General features: G+C 40.9%; 1 protein-coding gene across 2 annotated transcripts in view; it reads right to left on the bottom strand.

Annotated features, from left to right (window-relative positions):
* Nucleotides 1-45: 45 nt before the first annotated feature.
* The window catches only part of ncaph (non-SMC condensin I complex, subunit H), a 53,637-nt gene continuing 35,383 nt past the window's right edge, over nucleotides 46-18,299 (bottom strand). For both annotated transcript variants that reach the window (XM_059967136.1, XM_059967145.1), the window contains exons 12-18: nucleotides 16,027-16,149; nucleotides 8,962-9,066; nucleotides 8,695-8,859; nucleotides 8,192-8,305; nucleotides 6,838-6,917; nucleotides 2,402-2,477; nucleotides 46-2,179 (exon numbers count right to left, since the gene is read on the bottom strand). In XM_059967136.1, the coding sequence (XP_059823119.1) occupies nucleotides 2,120-2,179; nucleotides 2,402-2,477; nucleotides 6,838-6,917; nucleotides 8,192-8,305; nucleotides 8,695-8,859; nucleotides 8,962-9,066; nucleotides 16,027-16,149 (723 nt within the window). In that variant the 3' untranslated portion in view covers nucleotides 46-2,119. The remainder of the gene's footprint in view (nucleotides 2,180-2,401; nucleotides 2,478-6,837; nucleotides 6,918-8,191; nucleotides 8,306-8,694; nucleotides 8,860-8,961; nucleotides 9,067-16,026; nucleotides 16,150-18,299) is intronic.

The following is an 18,299-nucleotide window of genomic DNA, read 5'->3' as shown; positions in this document are numbered from 1 at the left end:
ATGGTAAATATTCTGTTCTGTTAATATTTGTGGTAAATGTGTAGCAGAAAGCATAATCAATTGGAACTTATCTCTAGAACACAGTTGAAAAAGATTATGTAGTTTCCTGTGAAATGCCACCAAAAGAATGCACCTGAACAAAGTTATTTATATTACATTGTTTACTCCAGTGATATTCACAAGTAATGAAGTACTGAGGAAATACTTTATTCACCATTGTATGTATGGAAATGGAAACACTAATTGTTACTGCATGAACAAAGACGATGGACTTGCTCAGGATAAATATTAGTGCAAAACAGTGTGGGGAATTTTTTGGCTCAGTTAAGTGAGCAGACAGAACTGAAATTCAGTGACCTCAAGCCACAGGTTTACTTGAATTTTATTTTAAAATCACAAGGAAAATACACAAAGTGGCAGATAGAAAATAGTCTATGATTATGTAAGCACAAGGAAATCTGCAGATGCTGGAAATTCAAGCAACACACAAAATGCTGGGGGAACACAGCAGGCCAGGCAGCATCTATAGGGAGAAGCACAGTTGACGTTTCAACCCTGACAGCCTGGCCTGCTGTGTTCCACCAGCATTTTGTGTATGGTTAAGTACTTTGGTAAAAGGAATAAAGGTGCATGGACTGTTTTCTAAATGGGGAGCAAATTCAGAAATTGGAGGTGAAAAGGGACTTGAGAGTCCAAGTGCAGGGTTCTCTAAAGGTTAACTTGCACGTTGATTCAGTAGTGAAGGAGGCAAGTACAATGTTAATAATTCATTTTGAGAGGACTAGTGAGGCTTTATAAGGCATTGGTCAGACTGCATTGGGGTAAATGTACGTAGTTTTGGGTCTATCTCAAGAAAGGATGTGCTGGTATTCGAGTGTCCAGATGAGATTTACGAGAATGATCCCAGGAATGAAAAGGCTTATTTATTTGTGTGTTTGTTTATTTAAGAGATAAAGCGTGGAACCTTCCAACCCAATGAACGGCACTGCCCAGCAAACCACCTATTTATTCATAGCCTAATCAATGACCAGTTAACCTACTAACCAGAACATGGGAGGAAAACCCCCATGCGTTCACAGGAAGGATGTAGAAGCTCCTTACAGTGTCAGAATTGAACTTTGAACTCCAATGCCCTGAACTGCAAGTGTCACACTAACCATTACACTACCATGATACCCTAATGTATTTGATCACTCTAGGCCTGCACTCACTGTAGTTTAGAAGAGTGAGGTGGGATCTCATTGAAATCTACTGAATAGTCAAGATTGAGAGGAAGTGATGGGAGAATCTAGGACCAGAGGGCACAGCCTCAGAGTAGGATGTCCCTTTAGAACAGAGGTGAGCAATTTCTTTAGTCAGATGGTGGTGAATCTGGAATTCATTCCCACAGATGGCTGCAGAGACCAAGTCATTCGATATATTTAAAATGAATACTGATAGGTTCTTGAGTAGTGAGAGTGTTATGGGTTATAGAGGGAAGGCAGGAGAATGGGGTTGAGAGGAAAAATAATCAGTCATGGCGCAAGACTCAATGGGCTGAATAGCCACATTTGTCCTGTGACTTACAAATATTATTTGGTAAGGTACATAACTCATTGTTTATAATTATTTTACAAGATTGAATAATGATCAAAATAAAAATGTCTTGAAGTGACAGTAGATAGATCAGAGGTACAAATAATTTATTCATAAGAAAATTCTTATTCTGCCAGGAGTATGGGTTTAGCTATTTTCAAATAAAAAGTATAGTTGCAAGATCAGTAAATTCTCAATTGCTTTTCTAAAGACACTTATGAAAAAATAGTAGGTAGAAAAAAAACTTTGACCACATTAGCCCTTGTACAAGCATTGGCTGCTACTTGTACTCGGCTCCACACATTTAACAATGAAGCCAAGCATGCAAATAGCAACCAATACTCTCACATACATTTAGTATTGATGGATAAAAACACTCTTCTCCCCAATGTCTCAAAAGGAATCCATGATGCAAGATTTACTATAACAAGAAATTGAGGTAATGTTAAATCCTGACACAAGGCTTACTATCACAAGTAAACATTTACAGATATATGTACAATTTCTTCAAGCGCTTACATATATATGTACAAACAAAATAGCTTCAGATCCCTTGTTTGATAAAAACATCTGATAAATCTTCTTTCCCCTTGATTTCGAGGTTCTGGAAGATAATAAAACACTTATGTATAGAATTGTCAAACTTTATCCGGCCACATTTATCCATCCAGTATTAACCAAGCCTTCACCTGACCCAACTGATAACTGTGCCTCAGAATCACAAGGTTCTTGGCTTCCCAGCCCATCACCTCTAAATTATAAGGGCTAAATCTATACTTTAGGATGAACATTGTTACTCATGTAGCACCGAATATTACATACGTACCTTTTCATTGGCCAAGTGCAATAAACAGGCAAATGCCATGGGAACAGACAAGTTCTTGGCCAATGTATTTGGCAACCTGTATACATAATAATAAAACAAACATGAGCACAATAATTACACCAACTACATATATATATATATATATATATATATAATAATGTCATAGAATTATAGCCATACAGCACAGAAACTGGCCGTTAGCCCACAACTGATCATTAAGTGCCCAATCAGTAGTCATGTCATTAAACAGGTACTTGGCAGATAGGCTCTTAATGCCTTGGTAATTCAAGATACTTTCTAAATGATGTGAAAGTGTCACCCTCTTAAGGCAGCGCATTGCAGATTTCAATCACCCAATAGGTGAAAATAATCATCTGCAGATAACTTTAAATCTCTTACTGCTTGCCACAATCTTATGCTGTCTAACCTTAGGCATTTCTATTAAGGAAATATAGTTTATATAATATGCTAAAGCTCCCCACTATTTACCATAGCTATGCCCAACCCCACAATCTCGGTCAGGTACTCTACAACTAACTCAGCACTATCCTTGTGAATCTCCTGTGCATCTGCTCCAATCCAGGATTGCCCACAATACTCCAGGTACTTTATGGTTTAAACATTGTGCAATAATCTCTGTTTCTATGCATGCCTTCGTCAACGGAAGCATAAAGGCAAATATCTCTCAGGGAACGGGGGGCAGGGGGTGCTCAGTAAGTGAATTAGCAATGGGTCCAGTGGGTTCTGTTAGTTTCAAAATAGTCAAGGAAAAGGATGAAAGATGTCCACAAGTTATAGTCCTGGTCTGGAACAGAGCCAAGGTAAACCATTAGGCAGCATTTAGCTGATGTTGACTAGCTCTTTAAAGGCAAAGGAACAGTTGGCAAGTGGGAGGCTTTTAAAAAAGTTATACAAAGGGGGCAAGGGTAGCATGTTTCTGTTAGAGTGAAGAGTACACATAACAAGCTCAGGGAACCTTGGCTGACAAGAGATACAGGCTCTGGTAAGGAAAAGGAAGGAAACGTACATACATTACATTTAGGCGATAGGGTATGAATGAATTCCTTGACAAATATGACCAGGCTTAAGGGAAATCAAGAGGGCAAATAGATGGAATGAGATGGAATTGGCAGGTAGTATTAAACATAATCCCAGGCGTTCCTTCAGTTATGTTAACACTAAAAGGGTGACTAAGCAAACACTGGGTCCTCTTAAAGGTTATCAGGGCCGCTTATGTGTGGAAGTGTGCAAGATAATTGAGATTTTTAATATCATTTCGATGCTTACTGAGGAAAATATCATGGATGCAAAAGAAATGAGGGAAATAAATAGTGAGGTCTCAAATCTCGGATATATTAAGAGGAGGGAAGGATTTGCAGCCTAGAAGCAAAATAAGATGGGCAAATCCCCAAGGTCAGACCAAATGAATTTTTAAGGGAGAATGATGCATCCATGGCGGACAAGGGAACTCAAAAATTAGTGGGAAATTGAGGATCGGGAAGCTTTTAAAAGCAACAGAAGACAACTAAAAGAACCAAAAGGAGAGAAAAGTTAAAATATGAAGGTAAGCTAGCTAACAACATTAAAGAGGATACAAAACATTTTTCCAGATACATGTATAAAGAGTAAATGAGAGGCGGGAGTGTATATCAGACCACTGGAAAGTGACACTGGTTAGTAATAGGGGACAAAGAAATGGTAGACGAACTTAACAAGTATTTTGTTTCAGTCTTCACTGAGGAAGGCACTGGCAATATGCCAGAAATTTGAGTGTGCCAGGGGCAGAAGTGAATGTGTAGTTGCTGTTAGTTTCTTGAAACGCTGAAAGGTCACCTGGATCAGATGGACTACACTCCAGGGTTCTGAAAGAGGTGGCTGAAGAGATTTTAGTTATCTTTCAAGAATCACTAGATTCTGGAATGGTTCCAGAAGAATAGAAAACTGCAAATATCACTTTTTAAGGGAGGAAGACAGGGAAAAAAAAGGAAATTATAGGCCAGTTAGATTGAACTCAGTGCACTGGAAAGATGCTGGATTTCATAATTAAGGACACAATTTTGGGGGACTTGGAAGCACATGACAAAATAGGCTAAAGGGGAAATCTTGCCTGACAAATCTTTGAGGAAATAAAGGCTGGATAGACAAGGAGAGACATTGAGTCATAAACACAAGAAATTCTGCAGGTGCCAGAAATCCAAAGCAATGTGCACAAAATGCTGGCGGAACTCAGCATCTGTGGAAATGAATAAACAGTCAATGTTTTGCGCTGAGAACCTTCTTCAGTACTGTAAAGGAAGAGGGAAGACACCAGTAGTTTGGGTGCCACACATGTGGCTGCTTAACAAGATAAGAGACATGTTATTCCAGGAAAAATATTAGCATGGACAGAAGATAGGCTGAGTGGCAGGAGGCAAAGTAGGGAATAAAGGGGGCCTTTTCTGATTGGCTGCAATAACTAGTGGTATTCTGCAGGGGTCGGTGTTAGGACCATTTCTTTTTACGTTAAATGTTAATAATTTGGATGACAGAATTGATGGCTTTGTGGTCATGTTTGTGGATAATATGAAGATAGGTGGAAGGACAGATAGTGATGAGACAGCAGGGAGTCTCCAGCATGACTTAGACAGATTAGGAGCATGGGCAAAAAGGTAACAGATGAAAATAGGGGTGTTTATAATCATGCATGTTGTAAGGATTAAAGGAGTAGACTATTTTCTAAATGGAAGAAAATAGAAAAACCAGAGGTGCAAAGAGACTTGGGAGTCCTCATACAGGATTTCCTGAAGTTTAATTTGCAGGTTGATGTCAGTGGTAAGGAAAACAAATGCAATGTTAACATTCATTTCAGGAGGACTAGAATGTAAAAGCAAAGATGTAATGCTAAGGCTTTAGAAGACATTGGTCAGACTGCAAGGAGTGTTGTGTGCAGTTTTGGAGCTCTTAAGTTGGGAAAGATGTGCTGGCATTAGAGAGTCATGCGGAGGTTCACGAGCATGATTCCAGGATTGAAAAGGTTAACACATGAGGAGCGTTTAATGGCTCGGACCTGTATCGCTGGAGTCTGAAGGGGGATCTCATTGAAATCTATCAAATTCACGACACATGCTGGTGATAATAAAACCTGATTCGGATTACTTAAAGGCCAAGAAAGGGTGGGTGTGGAGAAGATATTCCTTATAGTGAAGGAGTTTAAAACCAGAGGGACATCCATTTAGAACAGAGATAGGAGGAGTTTCTTTAGGTGGTGAATCTGTGGAATTCATTGCCAATAATGGATGTGGAAGGCCAAGTCAGTAGATATATTCAAAGCAGAGGTTGATCAGTTCTTGATTAGTCAAGAAAGGCTACAGTGAGAAAGCAGAAGAATGGGATTGAGAGAGATAAGTCAACCGTGATCAAATGGCAGAGCAGACTTCCAAATTTCAAATCAATCCATAGTGGTTTTTGACTCTTATCGAGCCTGTATAAACAAAAACATAATTGTCTAATATTCACAGCCCAATAATAAATTAGGAAGTGCTAGTCCACCATCTTTTTTGGGTTTTTGTAAATGATACTTGTTAATTCTTGGTCTCTTATTGTTCCAAATAAAGGAAGAAATAAGAGAGTCAATTTGATCGAAAAAATTTTTAGTTAAAAAGATAGATATATTTTGGAAAATATATAAAAATCTAGGTAAAATCATTTTCACAGCATGGATACGATTGTTTGTTATCTATGCCTGGACTTGAAGACCTAAGTGACAGGGAAATGGTGAATATGTTAGGATTTTATTCCATGGAGCACAGGAGAATGAGGGGAGATTTGATTGAGGTATACAAAATCATGAGCAATATAGATAGGGTAAATGCAAGCAGGTTTTTTCCACTGAGGTGGGGTGAGACTAAACTGTCATAGTCAAGTGTGAAAGGTGGAATATTTAAAGAGAACATGAAAGGGAACTTCTTCACTTAGGGCTGGTGAGAGTGTTGACTGAGCTGCCAGTGGCAGTGGTGGTGTGGGTTCGATTTCAACATTTAAAGGAAGTTTGGATAAGTACGTGGTATGGAGGCCAAGGTCCAGGTGCAGATTGATGGGTCTAGGCAGTTTAATAGTTCGGTATGAACTAGATGGGCTAAAGGGCCTAGTTCTGTGCTGTAGTGCTCCATGACTCTATAACTGGGACTGTCAGGGAGGATGGAGGGGACAGCATACACCAGTTGGGCTGAAGGACCTGTTTCTGACCTGTATCACTCTACCTCACAGTGATACGGAGACAAACACAGGTTGCACTTTAGAATAGTTAGCATAATGGATTAAATTCCTCCTTTGGAGCTGCATAATTTTATGATTCTAATCAATTGACCAATTATTTCTGTTAATAATTATTCAAGAGCAAAATTATTCCTAGAACAGTGTATCTTTTGGTTAGAACAATTTGAGATAAAGAAGCAAACCTTTTAAAGAGTTCCGTGGTAATAGCTGTTAAGCTTTGCTGTCCTTTCACTGTCACTTTTGGCTCTTCAGTTTCTTTATCCTAAATAATCAAATAGAAATGTGAATGAATACAGTACTTGCTTTCAGAACGTCACATAACTTTACAGCCAGTGAACGGTTAGTGTTAATGTAATATAGACAGATTAATTGATGGATGAGGGGCAAATATTGATGCAGACACCTGGACAATTTACTTCAAATTTGCAACAGACAAGATCCTGGAGGAAGGCAGCATCTCAGAGAAGAAATGGTCAGTTGATGATTAGGGCAGATACCTTCATCTGGACTAAATGATGTTGGACCGTTAGACAGTATAAAGAAGTGGAGTGAGCAGGCGATAGCAAATCATTGGTAGATTCAGGTGATAGGCAGATGGAGGAGGGAAGAGTGGACAGAAGCTGGGAAGAGGCTACAAGAGTTAAAGACCTTAAGACCATAAAATATAGGAGCAGGAATTCGGCCCATTGAGTCTGCTCCATCATTCAATCACAGCTGATCCATGACAAAATCCGATAAGATGGAAGAACATGGAACCAAATAAGGCTTGACCGGCAGTGCACCTCCATTAGTTTGATTTTTGCTCCAGATTTCGGCACGTGCAGTGTTTTGTGTCTTCATTTTTCATAGGTGCAGTTGCATCCAAGACGAGTTTCACCTGCTTCTAGTCATTACTCACTGAAGGAACACTGAATTTCTCAACTTTCAGTAAAATGCTCCTCTTCTACTCATTTTCTCCATCCTCCTGATCTATCCTGTTTACTCCCACATTCACCCCAGCACCCAGATCTTTCTCATCCTCTACCCACAAACTTCCTCCACAGGTTCTACATCCCATCTGTGCTCCCAACCTCCCTCACTTGATTCCATCCCCACCCTCCACTCCTATCGTGGCTACCCCTGCTCTGGATTTCAGACCAGATGAAGAGTCTTCACCAGGAACGTTAACTGTCCATTTCCCTCCAACAGCTGCAGTCTGACCCACTGACTTCCTCCAGCATCTTGTGTGTCATTCTGGGTTGCAGCTTCTCAGTGTCATGTCTCGTCTCCACTTTGAAAGAGCTCATTCAGGAAACAGAGTATCCCCATTTGTCTCTGAAAGATGCCTTCTCAGACAACACACTGCAGTTCTTCCTCAGCACTGCACTGAATTTTCAGCCTCAAACCTCTGACCTCAGATTTAAACACACAACCCGAGTACAACTGGAGTGTCGACAGCAACCAGTTCGTCAGAGGATTACCAAGACAAGGCTATTACAGATCCAGAGGATCAATTACTTTAAAATGTTTGCTAATTCCATTCAGCACATGCCTTACCTTTCCGTCAGAAACCGCTGCATTTCCAGTGAGGAGTGCCCACATATTCTGCTTTAATCTCTTTACATCCATCATTTTTGCTGTTTTTGAATAATTCAATAGAATTTTGTTGACCTGTGAAAATTTCAAGCTAGAATCATAAACTTTTACACCTTGGAGCCAACCAAGTTTATCATTTCATTCAACTCAAAACCTGGTCTGGGATGAGAAGGATCTTCCAGCTTTACCAATAGTTAACGATCCAAACACAGTGGGATCACTGCAAAATTATTTGAGAATACTAGTGACCGCTTGACATTTCTACTGTACACTCCTTCTCTAACTGTTATGAGTGACCCAGCCCAACGCATTGTAATACACACCCACAAGAACGTTTGCCACCAACACTAAATTTCCAGTGAAGGATCTAGTAAGTCTATTTCTATTCCAAGAATGCGTGATCTATTCTGTGAACTGCTCAATTACACTGCAACATTCTTTACTACAACCAGTTGCACACTTACTTTCTGTGGCTCTGCCACCAAGTTTTCTCCCCCATATGTTGTGATATCCGACCACTTTCTATCTTGCTCCAGGATATTCTCCTCCTGCTCCATTGCAACGTTAGCTGTGAACTCAAAGGAATCATTTGCACCAACAAATCCATCATGCTCATCATCGCTATCCATCTGTCACAAAAACAGAGGGGAACCAAGGAGTTTATTTCATAAGTAGATAACATTTACCTGCTCAAGAAAATTCCACAAAATGTGTTTGAGCCAAGTACAGACCTCAGCTCTTGGGCAGAAATTTGAAGTATCATTGGGATTGTTATAATCATATTCCCCGATTTTTTCATCTTGGTCAGAGACATTCCCTTTCACATTTGGCTTTATCTGTAAACAGACAATTTTAGTGAAAAATTTCTGACTGAACAAAACGCACAGGTCAACAGTAGAAAATCAGAATCAGATTTAATATCACCAGCACATGTCGTGAAATTTGATAACTTTATAGCAGCAAAATAATGAAATAAATGATAAATAAATATAGAGAAAAAAACAGAGATATACATACTTAATGGAACTCAATTAAATACTTAAGTTTTCAATGACCCCAAGCAAAAAGCCAAAGCTACACAGAAATGGCTTAAAAACAAAAAAGTCAATGTCCTGGAGTGGCCAAGTCAGAGTCCAGACCTCAATCCAATTGAGAATTTGTGGCTGGGTTCGAAAATGGCTGTTCACTATGATTCCCATGCAATCTGCCGGAACTTGAGCAGTTTTGTAAAGACGAAAAACTGCAGTGTCCAGATATGCAAACCTGATAGAGACCACCCACACAGACTGAAGACTGTAATTGCTGCCAAAGGTGCATCTAGTAAATACTGACTTGAAGGGGGTGAATGCTTATGTAATCAATTATTTTGTGTTTTATATTTGTAATTAATTTAGATTGTTTTGTAAAAATTAGTTTTCACTTTGACACAAAAGAGCCTTTTTCTGTTGATCAGTGTCAAAGAAGCCAAATTAAATCCACTGTGATTCAATGTTGTAAAGCAATAAAACATGAAAAATTCCAAGAGGGGTGAATACTTTTTATAGGCTGTGTGTGTGTATGTATGTATATATCAAAAACAGTGAGACAGTGTTCAAGGGTTGGTTCATTGTCCATTCAGAAAACTGATTGCAAAGGGGTGGAGGGGAAGAAGCAGTTCTTAAAACGTTGACTGTGTTCTTCAGGCTCTTGTACCTCTTCTCTGATGGAAGCAATGAGGAGTGGGAATGTCCTGGGTGATGGGGTCCTTAATGATGGATCTTGCCTTTCTGAGGCATCGCCCTTGAAAATGCCCTCGATTCTGGGGAGGCTAGTGTCCATGATCAGGTCTGATGTTTGCAACCCTCTGCAGGTTTTTCTGATCTTGAGCAGCGGACCTTTCATACCAGACAGAATGCAGCTCTTTCTGATGTTACGAACCCCGTAACTGGGTCACTTACCAGCAAAGATAGAGATGGCCGTTGAAGTCTGATGACACTATTTTTAACAGTATTTATTAGTAAAAATACACAAAAATAATATCAATGCAAATATACAGATAATGTAAGTCATCAATACTAAATCTAAAAGTGCAGGTATAATAATAATCAATAAGAAATAAGCTCTATCGTTGTCTAGGGGATAATGTCCGATGGAAATATAAAGTTCACTCAGTTCATGCAGGCTGCAGCCATTGGGGACCGCTGTATTGCAATTGTTGGAGAGAGAGGGAGAGATAGGATGGGAACAGTTACCACTATGGGTTTTTTTTCCAACCTTCCTTTATGGTTTCGATCTGTCGGTGTCTCATTGGTGTGGCCGTTCAATTGTGACCTCTCCTTTAGCTCAACCGTTCTTTCGTGGTGAGCTCGCCACCCCAGGCGAAGGGAGGACGCACACGAGCCCCCAACGGCTTTCGCTATCAAACGCTGTCACGGGATTTCTAGCATTTCTCCTGGTGCGTCTAAAGGGGTTGTTCCCCAGACCCCTCTTTTATCCTTACTCACGGGGTCTCAGATGTCAATCAGGTTGGGATGATGCAATCCCTCAACCAGACCACTCTGGTTGTCCCCTGAGGGGTTTCAATGAGTAGTACAGTACTCAATACACAATTCCGTCTTCAAGAGACAATGGCCATTATCAGTGGTTCCGTTCCGCTGATGTCAGGACACATTCCAAACCTTGTGTATTCTGGATGTCTCTCTCTCATTTCCTGGGTCCCAGATCCAAAATAATAGCGATTTTGCAATTCTCAAAAAGGAGGGGGTGACTTTGTACCCTTCAGCCCCTCAGAGTTGCTTCATATTCGTAACACTGACCTTGAGCAATGGGTTTTTCATACTAGACAGCGATGCAATCAGTTAGAATGCTCTGTATGGTACAGAGCATCACCGTATGTACATTTCTGTTCGGTACTCTATAGAAATTTGCTAGTGTTTGGTAACATACCAGATCTCCTCAAATTCCTAATCATATATATCCATTTAGTAATTCTTCATAAATTGCATCAATATGTTGGGCCCAGAATAGATCTTCAGATGTTGACATGCAGGAACTTGAAGCTCACCCTTTTCACTACTGATCCCTCGGTGAGGACCGAGATGTGTTCCCTCAATTTCCTCTTCCTGACATCCACAATCAGCTCCTTGGTCTTACTGATACTCGCCAGGAAGAGTTTCAGCCCGAAACACTGACTGAACTTCTTTCCATAGATACTGCCTGGCCTGCTGAGTTCCTCCAACATTTTGTGTGTATTGCTCGGATTTCCAGCACCTGCAGATTTTCTCTTGTTTGTGTGTTGAACACTGAGCTGCCTTCACAGGTGTTGCAGTTGTCCAGGTTGTCTAAGGCCAAATGAACAGCCTGTGAGATTGCATCCACTGTAGATGTTTTGTGGTAGTACAGACTGAAGTGGGTCCAGGTCCAGGCGTTAATTAAGTCGTGACCCACCTCTCAAAGAGCTTCGTCACAGTGGATGTGAGGGCAAATGAGTGATAGTCATTGAGGCAGCTCACTCTTGCTCTTCCTGGACACTGGAATGACTGACACCCTTTTGTTGGGAACCCCCAAATGAAGCAGTGAGGCACTAAAGATATCTTTAAACACTCCCAACAGTTAATTGGCACCGGGCAACCAGGTCTCTGGCACTGTGGCTCTGACGGAAAAGGGATTGAAGAGGAGAATGGTGATGTTAGGAGATTCAATAGTTAAGGGATCAGACAGGAGAGTCTGTAGATGTGAAAGAGACTCCCAGATGGGTGCCAGGTCAAGGACATCTCAGATGGGTACACAGCTTTCTTAAGGGGAAGGATATGCAGCCTTAAGTCTATTGGTACCAAAAATCATCTAAGAACAGAGAAGAGGTTTTGAAGGGAGAATATAGGGAGCTAGAAAGGAAGCTAAAAAACAGGACCTCAAGGGTAACAATCCCTGGATGGCTGCCTATGCCACATGCCAGTGAGAGTAAGAATGGGATAATAAGGCAAATGAAAGTGTGCCCTAAGAATTGGTGCAGGGGGCAGGGATTCAAATTTGTGGATCATTGGGACCTCTTCTGGGAAATGTATGACTTGTACAAATGGGACAAACTACACCTGAACTTGAGAGCTACAAATGTTCCTGTGGGCAGGTTTGCTGGAGCAATTCAGGAGGGTTTAATCTATGTTGGCAGGGAAATGAGAACCAGAGTGACAGATCAGATAATGGAGTATTTGGTGTAAAGGTGCAATCTGTAGGAAGACAGTGAGGAATAATAAGGCAGTGGACAGGGCAAGGTTGCTGTTAGTTGAATGGGTTGAAATGTGTTTACTTTCAATATGAGAAGTATCAGGAACAAGAGTGATGAACTTGGATCTGTACATGGAACTATGACGTTGTGGCCATTACACAGTCTTGGCTGTCCCAAGGGTAGGAAAAGCTGCTGGATATCCCCCAGAGTTTAGATGTTTCTAAAAGCGGTGAGCAAGTGGCATTGTTAATTAGGGACAGTACCACAGCTACAGAAAGGGAGGATATGGTGGAGAGATTTTCTACTAAGTCATTGTGGGTGGATGTCAGAAACAGGAAGGAAGCAATCCATTCTACTGGGAGTATTCTACAGGCTCCCCAATAGCAACAGGGACCCTGAGCAACAGATCAGTAAGCAGCTTTTGGACACATGCGAAAACAACAGGGGTGACTTCAACTACCCTAATGTTGACTGGCACCTCCTTAGTGCAAGAGGTTTAGAATTAGGACAGAATTAGTTCAATGTGCCCTAGAAGGACTGCTGACACAATGTGTGGAAAGGCCGACTTAAGGAGAGGCCATACTGAATCTCATGCTAGGCAATGAACCTGTAAGGGAACCGATATCCTTGAGAACAGGTTTGCTAGAGCTGTCTGGGAGGGTTTAAACTAACCTGGCAGGGGAGTGGGAACCGGAGTCATAGGGCCAAGGGTGGGGCAGTTGGTTTACAAACAGAGACAGTGTGTAGTGAGTCTGCTAGCAAGGAGAAGCTGATGAAAGAACAAAACTGCAGTCAAGACAATGAGTGCAACGTAAAAGAGAGACAAAATTGAAAAGGATGATGTTTGCAGGACTGAAGGTGATGCGCTTGAGTGCACTCAGTTTACGGAATAAGGTTGATAAGTTTGTAGCACAGTTACACATTGGCATGTATGACGTTGTGGGCCTCACTAAATCTTAACTGAATGAAGATTACAGCTGGGACCTTAACTTCCAAGGATCCACATTGTATCAAAAGGAGAGATGGGAAGGCAGAGGGGGTGGGGTGGCTCTGTTGTCAAATCCTTACAATGAGGTAACATAGGATCTGAAGGTGTAGAATCGCTGTGGGTAGAGCTAAGAAAATGCTAGGGTAAAAGGACTACTGGGAGTTATACCGAACAGTAGCAAAGATTTGGGTTACAAATTACAACAGGAGATAGAAAATGCATGTCAAAAGGGCAATGTTATGCTTGTCATGGGGGATTTCAATATGCAGGTAGAATGGTACTGGATCGCCAGGGGGGCATTTCACAGAATGCCTACAAGATGGCTTTTTAGAGGAGTTTGTGATTAAGCCCACTAGGGGATCAGCTATTCTGTATTGAATGTTGTGCAATGAACCGGAATTGATTAGAGAGCTTAAGGTAAAGGAATATTGGCGAGTGACAACAATATGTTCAAATTCATCCTGCAATTTGAGGAGGAGAAGCTAAAGTCAGATGTATCAGTATTACAGTGGAGTGAATGCATTTACAGAGGCATGAAAGAGTTGCTGGCCAAAGTTGATTGGAAGGAGACACTAGCAGAGATGACAGCAGAACAGCAATGGCTGGAGTTTCTGGGAGAAATTTGGAAGGCGCAGGATAGATACATTCTTAAGAAGTACTCTAAAGGCAGGATGACACAATCATGACAAGGGATGTCAAAACCAACATAAAACCCAAAGGCATATAATAGAGCTAAAATTAGTGGGAAGTGAGAGAATTGAGAAAGGCAAGAGTAGATATCAGACCACTGGAAAATAATTCCTGAGAGGTAGTTATGGGAGGTAAGTATTTTGCATCAGTCTTCACTGTGGAAGACACCAGCATTATGCTGGAAGTTCGAGAGTATCAGGGGCAGAAGTGAATGATTACCATTACTGAGGAGAAGGTGCTTGGGAAACTGAAAGGCCTCAAGGTAGATAAGTCACCTGGACCAGATGGTCTACACTCCAGGGTTCTGAAAGAGGTGGCTGGAAAGATAGTGAAGGCGTTAGTACTGATCTTTCAGCAGGACTGGAAAATTGTCACTCCACTCTTCAAGAAGAGAGAGAGAGGCATAAGACAGGAAATTATAGGCCAGTTAGTCTGATCTCAGTCTTTGGGAAGATGTGGTTTTGGGGTACTTGGAGGTGCCTGATAAAATAGGCCAAAAATGTTAGAATTATTTGAGGAAATAACAAGCAGGATAGACAAAGGAGAGTCAGTGGATGGTGTTTATTTGAATTTTCAGAAGGCCTTTTACACGGTGCCACACATGAGGTTGCTTAATAAGTCAAGAGCCCATGGTATTACAGGAAAGATAGAGAATTAGCTCCTTGGCAGGAGGCAAAGTGTGGGAATAAAGTTCTGGTCGGCCGTCAATGGTTTTCCACAGGGATCTTTGCTGGGGCTGCCTCTTTTTACATTATATACCAATGGTTTGGATGATGGAATTGATGGCTTTGTGACAATATGAAGATAAATGGAGGAGCAGGTAGTGTTGAGAGTAGAGAGCTGCAGAAAGACTTAGGCAGACTAGAAGGCCGAGTTAAAGGTCAATAACATGATTCCTAGCAGTCTGGAGGAACAGGAGGATCTTGGGGTCCATGTCCATAGATCCCTCAAAGTTGCTGCTCAGGTTTAAAGGGTGGTTAAGATGACATATGTTGAGTTAGCTTCACTAGTTGGGGGATTGAGTTCAACAGCCACTTGGTAACGTTGCAGATCTCTAAAACCCCAGTTGGAGCACACTTGGAATATTGTATATTTCTGGCTGCTTCTTCATGAAAGGACGTAGAAGCTTTAGAAAAGATGCAGATGAGATTTATAAGGATACTGTCTGGATTAGAGAGCATGTCTTATGAAGAAAGATTGAGCAAGCGAGGATTTTTCTCTCAGGAGTGAAGGAGAATGAGAGCTAACTTGGTAGAGATGTACAAAATAATAAGAATCATACATGAGGTGGACAGTCAATTTCTTTTTCACTGGAGCAGAAATGGCTAATACCAGAGGGCATATTTATTAGGTGAACTGAGGAAAGTATTAAAGTGAATGTCAAAGGTAGTATTTTGTTTTAACTCAGACCGTGGTAAGTGCATAGAATGCAGGCCAGGCGTGATGATAGAGGCAGATACATTAGACATCTGAGAGACCCCTAAATAGCCATATGAAGGAGAGAAAAATGAAGGGCAATGTGGGAGGGAACTATTGCTCAAATTGACATAGAAGGAGCTGTCTGTTAGATGCGAGTTTCAATGGGAAAGAACTTACTGTGGAAATACTGTCTGTATAGGGTAGTCAGTCCTTTGTTATTCTATTTCTGTTATGTCTTTTTTTGTTTATCTCTATTCACAAGGACAGCGACCTACTTTCCGTCTTCTTCCTAATACAGGAATGCAGGAAATCATCCTCCTCAGTTGCATTGGAAGAAAATCTAATAATGAAAACTTGTTATGAGCCCACAGGCCAATATGTTTTAGGACTCTGGTAAGGTGCCTTGCCTTCCAAACTCTCATCACAGTGATAGAATGCAATATAGCATTACCTTATGTATATTACTTCAATTTACTGAAAAGCATCTTTATTTACCTTGATAGATGGTTTAAGGAACAAACAGGTTATGGTGTCTGGATCATAATGGAAATCTGTAGGCAGTGTCGTCAACTTCCCATTACGTCGGTCTAATGTAGCTTTAGCGATTGTTGTAGCAGCCTAGTGAAACAGGGTACAACAGTAATGGTTCAAACATTGAATCTCTTGTTCTCCATTAAATCAAGTTCCATCCCATACATACCAGATCTATATTCTTTGGAGTTTAGAAGAATGAGGAGCAATATTATTTAAACATACAAGATTCTGAGTTAATACAACACAGAAGCTAGTAAAGTATTTTCACTAGTGGGAGAACCTCAGGTGAGGTGAAGGGACAGGGGCAATGAATGTGATTTAAAACTGAGCTGCACAGCTGATTCTTACAGACCTCTGGAATTCTCTAACATGGGACTTCATGGAGACTATCATCTGCTATATTTAAAAACAAAGTAGGGATTTTTTGAACAATATGGGAACTGAGTGCTAACAGAATTGACAAAAGTGAAGGCAAGGCATGAGGCAGAATATTCACAAATATATTGAATAGCGAGGCAGGCTCAAGGGACTGAATGGCCGACCACTGCATCTAATGCCTTATGTTAAAATATTGACACCACCTTATTCAGCCATCGTCAGTCCTTTAACAGTCAAACCACAGCTTGATAAATTTACTTGTATATACAGGCAGTCCCCGGGTTACATACGAGTTCCATTCCTGAGTGCGTCTTTAAGTCGGATTTGTACGTAAGTCAGAACAAGTACATCCAGTATTAGTTAGCGTCAGCTAGTAAAACGTTTGGTTTAGTATATAGTATATATTTTACCTTTCTATGCATATAAAACACTTAAAAAACGTATGTATTCCAATAATTAAACCACTGCATTGCTTAGTAATAATTGTAGTTTTCATCGGGGCAGGGCCTTTCACATGCTCCATTATTCTCACTTTATCCATTATCCTTTAAAATTGTTCCGATCGTTGACCAACTGTAGCCTAACGCTTTTCCAATGACCGATGGCGTTTCAGCTCTTTCCAAATGCTTTATTATTTCCACTTTATTTTCAATCGCGATCGCTTCCCGTCAATGGAACAGGAAACACTGCGGGCGATGGATCCCGAGGTCCACTGGGTCCTAAGGACCACCTCACTGGGATAGGCTAAATGGGACAAGTGGGGGCTGTGCTGGGTTTGGGTATTTGATCCTCCACAATATTCAGCGTGGGAATTTAAACTGGAGGTGGCAGTGTTTTTTTTTTACGAGGTTAAGTTGTGAGCTCAGCATCAACCCGGCACGGATGGTACGGGAGTCACTGGATCAACGTCAATCTGGCACAGGAGCGGTCTGTTACTGGATCGAACTCAGGAACCTCTGTTCTCGAGCCCCGCGCTGATCTCACTGCACCACTAGCAGCCAACCGGAACGTATATAGTTAAACACTCAACACAGTGTCAACAGCGACGACTTAAACTGGCGGACGGCATTCTCCTTCCTCAGTTCATAAGTACGAGTTGTCCGTAAATCGGACGCTCGTAACTCGGGGATTACCTGTACTGTAATTGTGACGAATAATCCAAAAGAACAGAATGGGAAACACTGATGTAGATGATCATAGATGTAACACCAATATCTCTCTTGTATGCTGCATAATTCAGTTTTATAAAGAAATTGTCAACATCCCTTTTGCTTCAAGTGCTCTCTAGTATTTTTTCCATATGCTTTATTTCTGCCTTTCACTAATAACTCAGCTCCCTCAGTTCCCTGCTCCTTTTTCAACTCTAAATATCACACTTAACTGTTCTCTTAGTCATCTGCTTACCCTTCCTTTAAACTCTAGATATGCCAAGCTTTATCGGTTTGGCTCTTTATTTCGGTATGTCAAATTAATGGAAATAAAATCCCTTACATTGCAGACTAATAGAACAATACAGAACTGTAGGGCACAGGAACAGTCCACCACATCTGTGCCAACTGTGATGCCAATCTCATCTGCCTGATCACCATTTCCTACCTCTTCACACGTCTGAATGCCCCTTTCACATCTGCTTCCACCACATCAACTGGCAGCACTTTCCACTGCTTGTAAGAGAAAAATTGCTTAGCACTTTTCCTTTGACCATTCTCCCTCTCACTAGTATTTGACAGCCCTATGAACATCAATATTCTTGCCATTTATTGTATATTTTCCTCTTATATTTGATCTCTTAAAATGTAACACTTCATTCATATCTGAATTCAGCTCCATCTGCTATTTCTCCACCCATATTTCCA

This window comes from Hypanus sabinus, chromosome 1 (assembly GCF_030144855.1).
Source record: "Hypanus sabinus isolate sHypSab1 chromosome 1, sHypSab1.hap1, whole genome shotgun sequence".
Taxonomy (NCBI): domain Eukaryota; kingdom Metazoa; phylum Chordata; class Chondrichthyes; order Myliobatiformes; family Dasyatidae; genus Hypanus; species Hypanus sabinus.
Note: the sequence above shows the minus strand (reverse complement) of the source record. Positions and strands in the feature narration are given on the sequence as shown.